The sequence below is a fragment of the Coloeus monedula genome, assembly GCF_965178545.1.
Source record: "Coloeus monedula genome assembly, chromosome: 3".
In the NCBI taxonomy this organism is placed as follows: Eukaryota; Metazoa; Chordata; class Aves; order Passeriformes; family Corvidae; genus Coloeus; species Coloeus monedula.
The window spans coordinates 83,700,477-83,717,415 of NC_138783.1; the positions used below are offsets into that span (position 1 = coordinate 83,700,477).

The window sequence follows — 16,939 nt, forward strand, 5'->3', positions numbered from 1 at the left end:
GCACACTGTCTAGGGCCAGCATACTCATTCCCAGGGTCTGTGAATACAAGCTCTGCTCTGCCGCTGCTGGCATTGGACTTGAGAGGGCAAAAAGTTCAACCCAATATTAGTTAGTGGACTGCTGAGATGAGATTTAGGTCACCCTGATTTTAAGTGTCTGCAATAAGACCTTGGTGACTAACAGCAACTAAAACAAATAGAGTACAGCCAGCAATGTGAGCAAGTCCTCTCATCTGGTGCAGGTGCCTACTTAAGGTGAATTAAATAGCTCTCAGCTCTACTGACTACACCAGTGACTCTAGTGAGAGCTTTGTCACAGAGTTTATGTGTAGATACCCACATTATTAATACCTGAAATAAAATGAGTTTAATCCTCCCCTAAAGCTGCTTTTTCATCCCAAACTCAGACACATGAATCTTTTCAAAATCATCTATTTTGTGTGTTTTAGGAAGGAATTTGGATTATGAGTTATACTAGGAAAAAGAAGAGATGGATATGTATTTCCTCACAGATTTTCTGAAATACATGCCAAGATGATTTTGTTTACTGTTGTTTTGGTTTCTTGTCATTGTGTATGTGTGTGTGTACACATGTATATACATGAACACGCAGACATATGTATAGATTGTGTACTTGTGGTAAACAAAATTTTCCTAAGTCGCTCACTTCTACTATACTTCCTTAAACTGGACAATAATGCTCACTTGCTTACTGCGTATGCATGTGGGAAGGCTATTTACTAATTTTTACAAAATGCCTTGAAGTGCTAAGGATCATTACCTTATAGGTGATAAGAAATTTTAACTCAGTTCACTTTTCATGGTATTTTCTTTTGCATATGGATGGATATTGCTTGATTGTGTGCAGTAGGCTTAATCTCCAAGGAAAAAATCCAGTAAGTACCTTGCTACCAGAATCACCCTAAATCCAAACACGGGGTACAAGGTGAAGTGAGTTGCCATGTTCCTTATGCCTGCATCTGAGATAGTATATAAAATTTATGGATTTTTATAATTGATTCTGTTTTTAAGTAGCTTACCTTAGGCAACTTATTTACTATCAAGATTTCCAGTGAAGCCCTAATGTAGAGGTGATGGCAGTTTAATTTCTGATATTTGGACAAAGGTGTCAAATGATCTAAGTATTGAAATTCCTTTTTACCAGTTTACTGGGAATAACAAGACTCAAGAGGAAACAAGCAACGATTAGTTCTTCACAGGTGAACAACTGATTCTTGAATTTCTTCACTATCTTTTCTTAAACACTTTCTGACAGCTGCTGGACAATTTTGAATGCTGTGCATCAGATTGTTGATTCATCTGGCATAAGAAGGCAGGCAGACAAAGGTGAATATGCTAAAAACTGGACCTGCCTTTCTCTTTTTTTCTGAATATTGCATGATATGCAACCTCTTTACTCTGAGTATTGTGTGACATGAAGTAACAGAAATCTCCACAAAATAATTAAGTGTAAGAAATAACCAGAAAAAAATTTCTTGTAGCAATTTTGGTTTGTAAAGCTGATGACTGGCAGGCTGCATCATAACTGTGCATTACTAGATTTGAGCTCAAATCCTAGCACCTCCAACAAATCTTTCTGATGTGGAATACCTTCAGGCTCTCAGAGTTAGAACTAAATCCATGACATTTAGACTTATGAAAACAATTGAAATTAGTTTCTCTATACTATACCTGTACAGATGAAACTTGATAGTCCTCCATAGATGACATCATCATTGTCTGGTAATATAAAGGGACACCTCGTTTGAACCTCCAAACAGTATTGCTTGCAAGGAATTCTGTTGCTGCAGTGAAACTGTGTGACTTCAAAATACTGGGAACAGAGCCAGGCTTTGTAGACAGTCTGGAAAAAAGAGAAGAACCAAAAATATAGATGGATGACAATAGCACTGTCATTATTAGAAGAACATACTGTACTGCACACCTACATTAATGCTGCTTTTGGACGAAAATTTTGAGAGAATATCACCTGGGTAAAATATGCTCTTAACTTTTGACTGTTCTCCCACTTCAGAAATGAAATCTCCAGCCAAGTCATTTAAAAGCAACAGTTAGTCAGGACCAGGCTTATGCTATTATATTATCTCAGTTTGTAAACAGGTATGTCTCTTAGATTTGACTTTTTATTAGATGCATGCAGGCATGGAACACACCCCTGTCCCTGCATTTTATCATATGCCAAGTGAGATCCTAATCTCGTTAGGAGCTGGACAAGGACAAATTTATGAAAGTGCATGCAAGAAAGAGTTGAAAACTGGGCTCGTGCCATGTCTCTCTTTATATCATCTAGAGCTAAGCTATCAGGTTGCAATAGATGGTGCTGCTTCCCTTCAAATAAAACCTTATCCAGTCCACAGCATTAAAACATGCATTACGGTTCCTGAGCACCAACAGCTGCAGACTAGGGGATAAATCTGCCACAGTGAGAACCAATGTCTACATTTGGATGCTAAAAGGAACACTTTAAAGATGGTCTCATCTGATGCTGCATAGCCATGGCTGCAGGACCTGTGATTATTGCAATTATTGTTACCATTTAAACAGAAAAGTAAAATAAACATGCTGATTTTAATTTTTACTACCTTTTGTCTTCCAAACAATGATGCTTTTCATTATAATTAAACTCTTTTGGACACGGAAAAAATTAATGTAAAATTAGATAGGACACCAAGCTACAAAGGTGATTAAAAACCCGTGTGACTGAGTACAGAGAGGTTTGTTTGCTGCCCATTTTATTTTCCACTTAACTGTTTTGGAGTACATTATTTACTGTATAGATACTTGCTATCTTGCTTGTTACATAGCATTCCTTTTTTGTATTTTTTAATTATCTGAAAATCCTAGTAACAACCTTTCATTAATCACAGACTGAAAAACAATATAGTCAGCTTATCATTTCCATTCTTTCTAGGACTGATTTAATAAAAAAGAAAACTGACACCTGAAATGACCAATCTAGATGAGAGTTTGGTTTTATTTCAGTATGTTCCATCTCATTGGTTATAATTTTATGAATGTCAATAACAGCATAAATTGTATAACTAATTTCAATGTAGTAACCCCAGAATCACAAATCTTTTATTTTAGATTGTTTGCAACAGTAGCAGGTATGGGTAAGGTTGCTAGGTGATAAAATGAAGCCTTTATTACTAATCTATGGTTTGTGATTATATCTTTTCATAGCATTTTTTGCTACTGCATTCTGTAGAACATAGTTTTTTTTCATTACAAATTCAATATTAATTGCTTACTAAAGTTTCATATCCACAGTACATGAATAATGAGAAGGAAGACCTGAAGATGTATGCACCTTTTGCTCTTAAATAAACTTTTAAACAGAAAGTTTTTTTCCCACTCTTGATTACATCACCCACCACAGTTTTGATACTTCAATTGCTTTACTGACATTTGCAACAATGAATCACAGAATCACAGAATATGCTGAGTTGGAAAAGACCCACAAGGATCATTGAGTTTAACTTTTAGCCCTGCTCAGGACCATCCCCAAAAGTCACACCATGTGCATTGTCCACACACTTCCTGAACTCTGTCAGGCTTGTGCTGTGACCACTTCCCTGGGAAGCCTGTTCCAGTGCCCAACCACGCTCTGGGTGAAGAACATTTTCCTATCTAAATCTCTCCTGACACAGCTTCATGCCATTCCCATGGGTCCTGTCACCTCAGAGAAGAGATCAGTGCCTTCCCCTCCTCTTCCCCTCTCAAGGAAGTTGTAACTGCAATGAGGTATCCCCTCAGTTGCTTCCAGAACATACCAAGTGACCTCAGCCACACCTCAAGGCCTGTCACCATCTTTGTTGCCCTCCTTTGGAGCTTTATATCTTATGTTGTGGCACCCAAAACTGCACACAGGATTCAAGGTTAGGTGAAATAAAGCAAGAGTTTTTCTATTTTTAATTAGTGATCATAGTCAGCTGTTTGGAAACAGGAATTCTGGGTCAGGTAACAGTTATATATTCACAGATGGTCTTTCCTGATCACTAACACCTTAAACCTGTTTAGTATGAACCCACATGTTCTCTTCATAAAATAGATCTAATAGGAGTACGTTGGTTAATGACTCATATTTGAAAGTGTACATCAGTTTTTAGGAAGGATATTGAACAGTGCACCGTACACGGTAACAAGAAAATGAGCAAACCCATGTGTCTACTTAAGCAAGACAGAAAATTTTTATTCAGAAGCAGAAGTAAATAACGCAATTGTGGGCTTCTGTGAAGATTTTTGTGTATCCAATCTCAGTTCATACAAATCATCTTCCTCCTCTGATTCACAAATCCTCAGCTTTGTCCCAAAATTACATTTGAATTCTTGTCCGTATTTCTAAAGAATGCATGAATATACCTGTTCCTGAGATCTGTTTCTCAGATGAATGCCTCCCACTCTGTATCCTTTCCTATTTTCTTTTCCCTGCAGCTGATTTCAAACTTGCATATAGTCTATATTGATATTTTTAATATTCTGGTTCCCTTTTGCTCTGCTTTACCCAGTGAGGCTACACAGAGTACTAGACAAGGCTCATCCATGTATCTGTGAGTACACTGCCTTCACAGCTTTGGCCTGTGCTAATTCTTACATTTCCAGACAGTGCTCAGCCATTGTCTGGAAATAGTATGCCAAGAACTGCAGCCAGTAAGCAGTTTTGTCTTTTTCTGGAGAAAAAGGAAAATTATATATGTGTTTGCAGTTTAGCTGTAGTGGGTTACCTAGTAGACCAGAACGTAGTCCCTCTCTTCTCTTACCACATCAGACATCATTTAAATGCCTACTTTCCTAACAAACACCCCAAATAATCTCTCCTACCCTTCCTGCACTTTATAAGCACAAAAGGTTTTACACAGCCATCTTACTTTCATGCTTAAATATGTGCTACCCAGGAGAGAGTATAGAAGTGGAAGAATCTATCTCATATTTGTTCATGCAACTCTGCCCACTAGCATTTGCATAGTTCCACGGCTGACCCAGCTGAGTAAGAAGATCCAGAGCAATCCAAAGTCTTTTCTCTGTTTCAGGGACAATGAGTAGTGGCTTTTTAGCTTTAGTAGAAGTCCATTATCTGGAACTGAAATTTCTTGAATTTTCTTGAATTTTTTCTAATAGTAAAGCAGATACTATGGCCTTTGATCGGCCAGTATTCCTTCTTTTATGCAGGGAAATACAGATTTTGCTTGGTTGGGAATTTTTCTCTACCTCCTAGCAAGTCCAAAATTTTCAGAATTTTAAAACATGCATTATGTAACAAGACCTGAAACTATCAGTGAAATACACATTGGCCTGTATATTGAGTGTGGTGTTCACTTTACAAACTATGCTTCGATATGAGGCTTTTTTCCTTCTTAAAGAACATGAATAGCTAAACTCAAATATTTATAAATACAATAAATGTTTCTCTTATAAAATATTTCATATGGAAAACTTTTAAGTATTAGTTTAATTCTATTAGTGCTTTCCTATGTAATTTTCAATGTGTCAATGGAAAAGATGGAAGGTGGATGTGAGGACACCATGTGTTAAATGGCCAGAGGGAGGAAAAATCCTCTATCTTTTCCATTAAGTCTTCTAGAGCAGAATCTTTGCTCTTTCAAAACATGCACTTTCTCAAGATACAAGTCAATAAAACAAATGCCTTGGATTATATTTCAAGGAAAGGAAAGAGGGACTGTGGCAGCAGTGGATGAAGCTTTCACTGTATTATATTCTCATTTAAAGGAAACAAAGCTAAAAATCACTCCTAACATAAATTGAACTAAACTGAGTTGTAAGATGGGAAAGCTACATACGTTATAGAGAAAATGTAAGAATAAAAAATTATCAATAGTCTTTGAAAAAAAAAGAGGCAATCTAGTGATTTTAAAAAAATAATTCAGAACTTCAGAAGACAAAATCATTTTCATTAACAGATACTTTAGTCATTGAAGTGAAGATACCAAAACCAAACGAAACTAACATGATGAAGATTTGTGATTTCTTAAAATTATAAATTATTTTACGTATTATAACCTTTTATATATGTTGCATAGATATAATGTAGAAAAAAATAGAATGGTCTTGTGTTTTCAGCTTGCTTGGGACGTGATTGAAACCTTTGAAATATCATAGTACTAACAGAAATCTGGCAAACTGAACTCAAAGAACAGAAAAAAACCCATGCTTTTCTGTTGGTTTTATTTTTAATCTTTCTTAACAAGGGAAAGAACTAAGATAAACTGGATTATTGATGCATCATGGCAACCACATAGACTAAATACCTCAATATATCTAAACATCTCATCTCTTTACCATTACCATAATTTTAGACAATACATTTGAAAGAGATACAGTCCTGTCTATTAGATGAGACACAGTGATGGCAAGATAGAATCACATAAGAATAAAGTCATCTTTCATATACAGAAGCATAGCTATAAAATCTCAGAAGGATTTAGTGGCAATTTTGCTCACCTAGATAAATTAAATCTACTTTACTTTGTACCTGTAGGAAAAAATTAAGATTAAACTTTTGAAAAAGAGCACGAGTTAATGCTGGCTTTATATATCTATATTTATGAATATAAATATGTATGAGTGCCTATCTAGAGTGATCATAATAAAAATCTTCTTAGTTTTAAATTATTAACAATATTGTGATAAAAACTTATTATCAATTGGGCAGATTAATTTATTATTTGGGATTAATTTCATTTCTACAGTATAAGCTTGTCATAGGTTAGCAAGCATAGTCCCGGAAGGGACGTCCTTGCTAAGGGGTGCTTACAGTTTCCTCTGGGAACTGATAGAGCCTATCAGCTGGCCAGTTTGAATATGGACAATTCTTTAAGCCACTTAAAGTTGTGAACACCTCTGTGATCCACATTTAAGAATAGGCAAACTCCCCCTCCAAGCTCTCTCTCGTTTCCGGCGCTGGCACAGGTGGCTGCAGGCCCCGTGTGGGGGCCAGCGGGCCCGGCCAGGACCTGCTTGGGCCAGGCTGGGCTGGGCCACGGCCATCCTGGAGCCAGGGACCTGTTCCAGCCATGGAACCCCCCCCACTGCCTTGCCGTGGGCAGCCGGAGCGGCTCGGCTCTCCCCCCTCTCCACTGCGATAAGAAAAATTCAACATTCCAGCTGCAAAGCTGCAAGGCCGAGGTGAGATTAACCCTTTTACTGCTGTGAAGAGCTGAAAACCTGAGGGAAGAGAGAGAGAGGAGATGCTTAAAGCTGAAATTCTGTTGTGAAGCTATGATATATCAGAGTATCCCGTTGTAATTTCATGAAGATATGGGGGGTGGAGTGTTCAACTCGTAAGCAAAAGCACCTGTGCTGAGATAGGCAGATGCTGACACAGCTGTAATGTGATGAGAAGTTTGAACAAGGAGAGATGAACCAGATGAGGACTTTTGCTCCAAACGGGAAAGGAGAAAACCTCAGTACCTAGAGATGCTCCCAGAGATAGTCCTAACGATGAAGATGATGAAGACCCTTTGCTCCCAGGGAAGGGGAAGGGCCTCTGTTTTTGTTTCTGAACGGCTCAACCTTAAAATTGTACCCCAAGAAACTTCAAGAGTGGACCCTCGAAAGCAGTTGCGGGAAAAGCTGCAAGTCGGGGGAAAGGACTCACACGCAGGCAGAGAGACTCCTCTTCCTAAATGGACTGAACAATATTTGGAAGTGGGCGGCTGTCTCGTTGTGATAATGTTTTCATAGCATGAGCAAGAAGAGACTTCTCTTTCTAAATGGACTGAACAAGGTTATTATGGAAGTGGTAAACAGACTGAACATCTCAAGGGTTGTTTTTTCACATTGTCAGTGGGAGAAGGGAGGAAGGTGGGGGGAGGAGGAGAGTTCTGAAGGTGCTATAATTTTTTTTTCTTCCCTCTTTTAGGTCTGTTAATAAACTTTATATTCTTTCAAGTTTGGTGCCTGCTTTGCATTTCTCCTAATTCTTATCTCACAGCAGATAAACAGTAATGAGTATTTTGGACCAAACCACTACACTAAATTGGTGTTTCCGCCCGGTTGCAAACCAAACCCGCGACACAGCTTCAAGCAGAAAAAATATTCTATGACTTCAGTGACCAATAACCCAACACAAATAACCAGCTTCAGCAATTCAAAGAATGAAAGCTTCACAAACGAGACATTAAACTGCATCTACTTGTCAAATGATTAGAGGTAATAAAAGGATTCAGAGTTAAAAGGAAGAAAGCAAGGCGGGGGAGATATGGAGAATTCTGAGAAACTAAAAGGACACATTTTGTGCTTTTTCTCTCAGGACATTAGGAAGAACACTTATTTTTGTCTTTGTGTGCAGACTGGCAGTCTTGGTATTGTCTCTTTTTTGGATATTCTGTATCTCATATCACACATGAGGTTAGACAGTGTCTGAGTTATTCTTTCCAGTCTTGAAAGGCAACCAGAGTTCTTAGTTAATACTGTTACATTAATCACCTAGAGAGGGGCCAGGAGCTGCTGCCCCCAGTGTGGACAGTATGGCTGCGTAGAACAGTTCATTGGCTGACCACAGCCTGGGTCATTACACTAGCAGACTTCCAACTGGCTGTGCAACTGCACAAAACTAATTTTAACAAGATGATCTCTAAGGTCCCCTCCAAGCCAGGCCATTCTGTGATTCTATACTTCGATGATTCTATGCTTCTATGATTGTATGATTGTATGATTCTGTGCTTCTATGATTCTATGATTTTCTTTGCTAAGACTGCAAAACCAACTAGAAGATAAAGTTGTATTTACCATGCATATATGCCCACAGTTGCCCTCCCTCCCCATCTCATTCTCACTCAGTCATACACGCACAATACACATGATTCCGGATAACCTGAGTTGTGTCAGAACAGATTGAGTACGTAGCCTTAATCATCTGAGTCACACTGCATGAGAGGTATCAGTAGAACAGAATGGAAAAGCTCAATCAGTTTCATTCTCTACAGCTGTCAATTCTTCCTGGTTTTCAAGAGATGAATTCAGCTCATTTTTGCCCCTTCCCCTGTGGACTGTCATTTCCAGGAAGTACTTGAACCATTTTCCATAAAAAAGATTTTTTTCCTCACTGAGGGAAACTTTGATGTTATTGGCTGGGTTGTCACAATAATTACACAAAAGGGAACTTAAAAATCATTGACAGTTCTTACTGTGTAGATGTGGAGAATGGTGGGAGGGAAAGAGAGTAGGAAGAGAGAAGTCACAACAGAAATTCTCTCTCAAAATGGTAATTTTTCTGAATCAAAATAAATTTTAACTGCTTTTAACTGATGCTTTGCAAGCATATCTATTCCTCACTGTGAAAATGAAGTCTTCAAAGAGAGCACAACTGAATAATTTCACCTACCAGTTGGAAAGGAAGAGGCCCCTTATGAACTTGAGAGGTGTTTCGATCACTCACATTTTCAATGACATCAGGAAATTGTACCTTATTGGAATAAACAAATTGCCTTCAGAAAGTGTGATATGATTCCAGTTCAACTTGTCCCAAAGTTTGTGAGTATTTTGAGAAAAATTCTGCAGTTGTTATGTATACTCAGGAGTACATCAGGTTGTGACAGACTAATTAATTAATTTTTCCAAGAATATTCATGGAATAACCTCTTAAGCAAGCTGAGCTTTTTCAGGAGAACTGGCTGGAGAAACTGCATTCATATAGAAATGAATAGTGATGTGGCCTTCAGATTTTGATACATTCTACCTTAGTGGTGCCCAGTACATGCTTACTCATTGACAGCGAACAAGCTGTGTATGGACAGTGAGATCTGTTCCCTGTCAGCCTCACTTATAGCACATGATTTTCTGTAACCCTAAAGATGCTGGTACAGAAGGTACTTCTTATATGCAAAGGGTGATGTCTATTTCACGTCTAATCTTTGCCTGACTCATAGAGTTATGGATGTTTGAACTATTTAAAGTCATTATGTGTGCATTTAAAGTTAGGCCATATGTTTAAATTCCATGGTTTACTTTTATGTTGTTGCTGTTGTCTGGGTGAATCTGTGGTATTCTGTGACATTACCACAGCCAATAATGTTGTGTCTTGTAGGGTTCTCATTTCAACATTTTATGAAATATTTTTAAAGTATCTGCTTTAGCCTAACTTCCTTACTTCATTTTATCTATTTTGTTGTTGTTTTTTTCAGTATTCCACAATCTCAAAGTGTAGGCATTAATAACAGTAGTAATACTTATGAGCCGAGATGTTGTCAATAACAGAGTTGGAGAAAAGCTACTGGCAAAGGCTGAAAAACTTTTTAAACCATTACTTCCACAAATAAAGATACTCACTCATTCACTTAGAACTGTGCCCAAACACTGACCAGGCAAAAGATGAATATATTAAACACTATATATAGGAAATAAGGGGATGAGATTACAATGAAGGATTTTATGTAGCATCGAGGAATCTCAGAAGAGCACACCTATTTCTCCCAGTGATAAAACTTTTGCTGTGAAACTCACTTCAAATATTATGAGTGTTTTACAGCAACAAAGAAATGCTACATCTATGAAGTGCAACCTCTAAAAGGCTTTTTGTATTTGGATCACCAGGGTATTTTGTGTTTGTTTGAGTGACAGTTCATCTTCCTTAGGAAATACTTGGGTCAGTCTCAGTGTCTGCTTTGTTCATCAGGACCTGAGATATCATGTTGTACAAGCAGAGATGTCTATTAGATAGCTTACAAGTGTATTTTATATAGACTACATAACCAAAATATAAATGGCTAACTGGTAGAAAACCTGATTAAATCTGACAAGGATAGTGTTACAAATGTGGACTCCCCAAGGAACTTTGTCATTTTTGAGCGTTAAGGGCAGTCTGAGTTCAGGAAAACTGCATTTTGCATGTGTACTATGGAATAAAAATCAGCTTTTACAGAGACTCTTCTGCCCATGAGGGTTGCAGGACTGCTGTTGGTATTTCTCTTTTGCTGGGCTTTGTTCCCAGTCCCATTCTGAGACTTTGGGCAACCTCACGATAGGGCTGGAAAAACACACAAATAATGCAGCAACAGTGACCAGATAGGAGGGAAAAATACTCTCCACAAGGTATCTTTGCCAAAGAATATCAGTGGTACCACCAGTGACTAAATGTTCTTCACTACATGCAGTAGGAAACATATAACAAATGGGTTTCAAATATGTGGGTTGCTGAAAATAAAATGTTTTGTAGGAACAGTCTCTAAAAGGAGATTTTTTTCCCCCTTAAGCTATAATTTTCATTTTGTTTCATCAGTATCAAAATCAAATAATTTTGACTGGGGAATTATTTTTCATTAGGTTTCAAATATTTCTTTCCAAATAAACTATTGTCATTCTGTTTCCGCACCCAAACATTCCTCATTATCCATTCATTTAAATACATGTCACATTATTGTATTTTATTTATTGATATTGATTCATAGCTGTTATGTTTTTTGGAGAAGTTGTTTTGTATATGCATTTACACCAACCCTCACTCTCCTCACTCCCACCTCCACCACTTTTTTCTGGGAAATTTTTATTCTGATTTTTTTTAATAAATCTGATGCAGAATGAATAAAAAATATCAATCTGAACTTCCTGTAAAACAGACATTATATTTTCCAGTTATTTCATTCTGTGTACAATTTTAAAATTCCTTTTGTTACAAGACTGTACCAGGAAATGAGAATGTCTGTTTCCTATTATGGATACTTATGCCTGAAATTTACAGTAATTTGGGAACAAACACATCTGTTTTGTGGTTATTTTAACCTTTGATTTTGTTTCTATTTTATTATAATGAATATTTTCTGTATCTGCATGGATGGAATATCATAAGATAAATATTTAAATATTTATTCAGAAGATCTTGATGCCACAGAATGCAAACTATTGTGTTAAGAGGCAAAAGCTTTTAGCGTTTCCTAAATTAAATAGACAAACTTGTTTCTTTCCCTATTTTACCCATTGTATAAATAAATTCATTTGAAAGACACACATGCTATTTTATTTGAAGATAGAGGAAAGGTAAACCAAGGTTGAAATTTATTTGCCAGAATATTGTTGATCTCAGCTTCAGTTCATATGCTGTGAAACAAGATTTCTTTTAACCAAATACAGATGTGGAATACCAAGCTGCTCTGCTCACGTCTTTGTTGTTTATATCGGAAACAATGAACTGAAAGATGCAAATATGCCAGCTCCTAATAGAAATATGTCTCTTTGATTATGGAAACATTACTGCAGAGGAGATGGTATCAATGTCTCACTTTGATACTTGAGAAAGTATATACATATATAGGAAAGATCTATAGGGTTTCTGTCTGCCAAAATAAATCAAGTTTCTGCAAAGCAAAAATGTGCAAAAAACCCATCCACCAGTCTTGTCATTCTAGTGATTAGCCATCCAATCAACTGAGGTCATCATCAGGATAAACCTCACTGTTGTTTCATAATACCCTGAAACCTGAACTCATCCTCTGTATCAGAATTCAGTTTTAGCTGTTTCTTAATATAGCAAGGAAACTTTCTTTTGAAGATCATAAACATCCCTTTGGGTGAGCTTAAAGAAAATTGAAGATTAAATAACTCATTATGGAAATAAGTAGTCTTTTAAAAAAAGGAGGCACTAGTCTTTGATTTTGTGAGCTTAATAGTATTCCATCTAATCAGATACTATATAAAAATGTTCAAATTATAAAAAAAAAAAGCAAATTAATAATGTTTAAAGTGTCTGATCAGCTCTCCTGAAAAGTTTAAGGTCCACTAGCTTCAAGTCAGCTCACAATGGTCAGGAGCCTCTTTTAAAGTTTTACAGCCTTCTAAAATTACATCTGAATTCATGAGCCAAGCGATGTGTTAAGGCTGGAAAGTAATTTTGTTCAACTCTGCTTTGCCTCATTTCTCAAGTAGTGGTGTTGCCTTTCCCTGGTCTTAAAATTAAGCACCAAATACGGTTTAAGGAAAAAGGGGTTTTTACCTTGGTATTTATTTAAGGATCCTTAAGATGCACCACTTCATACAGGTGGAGTGCACCGAAATGCACCCCGAAATGCACACGAAATGCACACACGTGACAGATTGTGTACACAATTTATAGACCTTGCAAAGTAGCACATCTATCAAAGATTCTCCAATGAGAGGCTTGAATTAATAGCATGATATCCCCCCATCCCAAGGAATTCCCCCCTGGATGGACTATCTCAGTTTACAGGATGTGTTCTAGAGAGGACCTTGGTTTCTCAGGATAGCATAGGGCTTTCTGGCCCCAACTGTGAGGCCTCCAGGATGTTTGGTCTCCTGGCTTAATGGAATATTAGGACTATGCTAAATTATCAGGCTTAAGGAATTACAAATATGCATGCTAAAAGCACTGAGGATATATAAAAGGTATATAAAAGAAAAGGCAAAGAATCATCATGGCATCAATGGTAGTCTGTGTAAATCAGCTCACCATGACAGTATTCAGAAGATTGATACCACTGATTACCAGTGTATGCAGGAAACAAGGAGAGTCCCTGTCTTTATATCCTCTGCTTTTCAGATTAAGGACCTAATTTTTACTGCCTGCTAAACTCCAGCATCTCTCAGAAGAGAGACTCCCTTAGAGGTTCTGGGGGCTTCCAATCAACTTGCAACTGCCACTGCAGATTCCTGGCAGATGAGGGGACTTGCCATAAGCTGATATAAACATACACAGAGAAGAAGTATCCTATGCCTCTAATTTCTCTTTCCATTTGGAATTATAACTTGTTTAATCATAAGACTTATTCAAACTAAATACTGAATTTTCATCTTGATCATTCAGGAAGTGGAGGGGCAGGTGCTGATCTCTTCACTCCTGGGACCAGTGACAGGCCTCGAGGAAACAGCAGGAAGTTGTGCCAGGGGAGGTTTAGGTTGGATATCAGGAAAAGGTTTTTCACCCAGAGGGCAGTTGGGCACTGGAACAGCTCCCCAGGGAAGTGGTCAAGCACCAGCCTGACAGAGTTCAAGAACAGTGCTCCATGGTGTGATTCTTGGGGTGTCCTGTGCTGTGTCAGGAGTCAGACTCAATAACCTGGATGGGTTATTGACCTCAGCACATTCTATGTGCTGATTCTATGATTCTTGATTCTATGAAAATTCAGTAAATAAGATGATAAAAGCTAAAGAAAAGGAGTTAATGAATCTAGAAGAGAGAAGAAAATAAATGCTTTAGAACACGAAATATATTTAAAAAGAAAAAGAAGACCCCCAGAACTTAAAACTAAGGAAGGAGCCTGTATGGTGCAGTTTCCAGAAATATCATATGTATCACTGATGTAAGTTTATTTTAATCATGGTTAATTGAATTGATTAAGAGAACTTTATTATGGTGTAAACTATTTAGAGGCAAAGCAGATTGTCCTTACGTTTTTCTCTAGACGTTCTGAATGTAAGAACAGGGCCAGAGGCTCCACTGCACTATTCAACACTGTTACACTCAGTGTCCTAGAGCTGTGCTACTTTTCCCACTTACATTTAATTTACAGATTGACATAAAGACCTCAGAGTTGCATGCTGTTATTATGACATCGAAGTGAAACATCCAGATATCTGAAGAGGGTGAGTGGCTGAGCTGAAAAGCAGCTCCCAAGGAAAGGAGACTTTTTCCTCTCTTACAGTTTTTTCTCACACAGTTCTGGTTAAAAGCCACACAGCTGTACTAAAAGCTGAGCCCAGGTAGCCAAACTTGGCCCAGATGGGAATATATATGACATTGCAATCAGAGCCATGACAACCTGTGACCATGCAATTGACAATTCATATTTTCTGGGAGGGCACAATAAGCTCTCCAAACAGTTTACAATTAAGCTCAACAATAAACTCACCCAAGAAGAGCTATCCCAAGTGAGTATTTCACCAGTCTGGGGTGGCTCTGCAAGGGCATAGACACTTGCCACAGCAGAATGATGCTTATCATCACAGGGGATAACAGAGCAAAGGACAATTTTCACATACCTTGTGCTGTTTCACCTGCCAATCTGTTAATCACCAGCATAAAAACTGCAATAAAATCTCACTTCTCTTTTCCAAGAAGATTTGGAAGCATCATGTGTCTATTTAAGGATTTGTACAAACTGCCTGCAGCTTTGACCCCAGTGACAGCTCCCATCTATAAGTTCAGCATTCAGAGATTTTACACCATATAACACAGTATTTATGATATTACAAACTTTTAACCATCCTAGGAAACCCATGTTACTTTTTAAAAATTTTCTGCTTTTTCTCTGTAATCTAACCATATGCCTTTGAAGTTTCTACTTCACCAACAGGCTCTTAATTCATTGGATGTCTTTTAACTTTTTTTTTTTTTCAACTGGATTTACCTTGGAGAATTACCTTGGAGAGAATTTGAGGTATATTTTGGATTCTTTCTGCTACATTTGCTCATATATAAAGATAAGTAAAATAAATTTAAGATGGCTAAGACCCTATCCAATTATTCAAGCACTGCAGTCATATAATGTAACGTGCCTGTAGACAGAGATGGCTGATGCAGTTAAACACAAAATTAAATCTCTGTCAGGTAAATTCTCCACCATTAAGAGCCATATTGAAATCAGAGATTATTACTGGAAATTCTTGCTGGCATTCAGAGATTAAAGTGGAACTTTTCAAGTGCTACTGACAACTAGAAATTCCTATTCAAATACTTAGATCTATCAGGTTTTGACACTTAAAATCTAATGCATCTTTTATATCTCCTAAACTTGTAATGGTTCTTCATCAGTTTAAGCCACTAAATCTTCCTTATTGGCCAATTAGAAAAAACAAATGCAAAGATAAGGTATGGAATTATGGTTCCATTGAAGACAAGACAGATCTGTGACTTCTACCTAATTCTGTATGCCAGACCAGTTGTCATGTCTCATACACCCCATGAAGAGGGGCTCCATCAGGCTTTCCCTAGGAGAATGTGAGATAAACATCACTTTGAGAAAGTTTTAGATTCAGGGCATGAGATTTGAGACTTGGTAGTAGAAAAAAAATCTCGAGATATTTCTGATGATGGGATTGGTGCATAGTCAGCAGGTACTGTAGTGATAGTCTGCAGTCTTTAAGAGCTCATAGACTACATAGTTTTGCACTGACTGCTCAAGATTGAGACCAAAAGCTAATCATGGGTGCAGAATTCAAAGCTGTTAAGCAAATAGGCAAATAAACCCACTAACTTTTAGTATCTCTGAAGCAAGTGATGTCACTAGCCTTTCTGATTGATAAAACCTTCTCTTTTGCTTAGGTTGAGTATATTTGCTTCACTCACTTGTCAGGAAGATATGAATGATACAGTTCTTTTCTCTTTCTATTTTTATTCTTGTTTTCCTCCTTTCTTTTCCTACATTTCCAAAATGCAAATGCTTGTTTATTTTTCCCAATCATTTTCTGTGTTAGCAGTCATCTAACCTGTCCTCATACCTGGATGTCTGGAAGTTTTTGGAAGGGAGAAAATAGGTCTAATTCCTTTGAATTTTGTTGTGCTTCCAGAGTTTCCAGAGAAGATCCAGGAATGTCTCAGTGATTCCAGCCTGAGAGGAGAAGGTCAGCTTTTAGTACTAATATACACTTCTGCCAAAGAAATAGCTGATATTAACAGTATGTACAATGTATATGACACTTGTCTTCATAGTGCCTGATGTTGGGATCAGTTCTGCATGCCTCTTCCAGGAAGAAAAAAGGGGTTTTTTTATGCAAGACTGAAAATTGGAAATTTCAAGACAGGTCATATTAGGTAGTTTTCAGCTAACAAAACCCCCCTCATCTTATCTAATTGCATGATGAGTGTGATACTGCTCTGTGAATGGCTGTACTAGCAGCTTTCTCCATAAAGAGAAATATTCCTTGTTTTTACTCTGCCTGATTTATATCATCTTTAATAGTATTAAATCTAAAATATATGTTTTTATCTGAAATATCAAAATGCTTTCACTGC

At 37.4% G+C, this 16,939-nt stretch overlaps 1 protein-coding gene across 1 annotated transcript in view; it reads right to left on the reverse strand.

Annotated features, from left to right (window-relative positions):
• Positions 1 to 16,939, reverse strand: part of NALF1 (NALCN channel auxiliary factor 1) — a gene marked incomplete at both ends in the record, with an annotated part of 438,797 nt that overhangs the window by 12,029 nt on the left and 409,829 nt on the right. The window contains one exon of the mRNA XM_082278047.1: positions 1,693 to 1,864. Coding sequence (XP_082134173.1) covers positions 1,693 to 1,864 — 172 coding nt within the window. The remainder of the gene's footprint in view (positions 1 to 1,692; positions 1,865 to 16,939) is intronic.